Genomic DNA, 1,657 nt, shown 5'->3' with positions numbered 1-1,657 from the left:
ACTTATGAATTCACCTGTGAATTTATGAATTATCTATAGATTTACCTATTTATAGATAATTTGGTTTTTTATTTAATTGACTTTCAGGATTTCAATCAGAAAAATTAAATTTCTTTGTTTTCATTTAAGGATACAGTTGGACAATGGTGAAAGAGATGGAATATATATGTAATGAACTAAATCAGCCTGTAACGTTCCCTGTGAGAGCAGCGTTGGTCAGGCAGTCTTGTTCTCAGTTACTCTGGCTGTTGAAGAAATCACACAGGTATGTATTAGCTTAACAATATGGTGCGTGCATGCGAGTGTGTATGAGAGACAGATAAGGGCATGAAAATTGATTATGTAAGGACAGTGTGGGTGAGAGAGAGAATTAAAACTCATAATATGCGTGCACAGACTCCCTCACTAGATTTTAGCTCCTTGATGAAGTTTAACTTACTTAACATTCGGTCTTTCACCCCTATTCCTCACAAAAGTTTTTGCACATAGTAGGTGCCCAGTAAATATTCGTCATCTTTTTCATTATGTTATACATTGACACAAAGTTATGAGTAGATAAAATAGTTTCTCTTTGAATTTCATCAAAATTTCAGAATTCTTTTCCATATAAAAATTTTATGATTTTAACATGTAATAAAAATTAGTTGGACCACCTATTATTAAAATATATTATAAAAGTACAGATATTAAAACCATTTTGGTACTATTTTTTTTAATAGACTAGTCAATAGAACAAAAGAGAAAGTCTAAAAAATAAACCCAAATCTATCATGGAACTTAGTATAGAAACAAGCTGACATTTCAAATCACTGGCGTTAGGACAACAGCTATGTCAAAAAAACAAGGCTACTAGCACTCTGGGAGGCCAAGGCAGATCACTCAAGGTCAGGAGTTCTAGACCAGCCTGAGCAAGAGTGAGACCCCGTCTCTACCAAAAAAATAGAAAGAAATTATCTGGACAACTAAAAAAAAAATATATATATATAGGAAAAAAATTAGCCGGGCATGGTGGCACATGCCTGCAGTCCTAGCTACTTGGGAGGCTGAGGCAGGAGGATCCCTTGAGCCCAGGAGTTTGAAGTTGCTGTGAGCTAGGCTGACGCCATAGTACTCTAGCCTGGGCAACAGGGCAAGGTTCTGTCTCAAAAAAACAAAACAAAACAAAACAAATATAGTCAATTTTACCACTATTTCTACTTTAGGTAAAATGTGTAAGTAATTTGAACTAGCCAAAAAGAAAATTGATTTGAAGTTAATTATTACTTAAACAGCTAGTAAACACCTAGCAGCTACTTTTTCTTGAAAAAGAAAATTTAACACAAATAGAAAATCTAAGTTTATAGAAAATAATAAATGATGAAGATGTACCTAAGAGAAAAGCCTTAGAATCTTTAAAGTAAATAAAAATATAGTAGCATCAGATTTGCTTTTTTTGTACTTGAGAGATTAGTGACACCCTTGTAACATTTTAATTTTTTTGTTAAATTTGCTCTTAGTCACTTATGGCATGATTTTTTTATCTACATTTTCCACTCAAAGTATTTTCACACATTAAGTGGTATTTTAATTCACTCTGAATCTAAATGGAAAGGATTATGAATTACTTATGAATTCACCTGTGAATTTATGAATTATCTATAGATTTACCTATTTATAG

The 1,657-nt window shown here is 32.4% G+C and overlaps 1 protein-coding gene across 1 annotated transcript in view; it reads left to right on the top strand.

Annotated features, from left to right (window-relative positions):
• FAM151B (family with sequence similarity 151, member B) overlaps nucleotides 1–1,657 on the top strand; it is a 25,316-nt gene that overhangs the window by 20,911 nt on the left and 2,748 nt on the right. Inside the window, exon 5 of the mRNA XM_012664556.1 lies at nucleotides 130–265. Within this exon, the coding sequence (XP_012520010.1) occupies nucleotides 130–265 (136 nt within the window). The remainder of the gene's footprint in view (nucleotides 1–129; nucleotides 266–1,657) is intronic.

This window comes from Propithecus coquereli, unplaced genomic scaffold (assembly GCF_000956105.1).
Source record: "Propithecus coquereli isolate 6110/MARCELLA unplaced genomic scaffold, Pcoq_1.0 Scaffold9, whole genome shotgun sequence".
NCBI classification, from domain to species: Eukaryota; Metazoa; Chordata; class Mammalia; order Primates; family Indriidae; genus Propithecus; species Propithecus coquereli.
The sequence above is the reverse complement of the archived record's forward strand: the minus strand, read 5'-3'. Positions and strand labels throughout refer to the sequence as shown.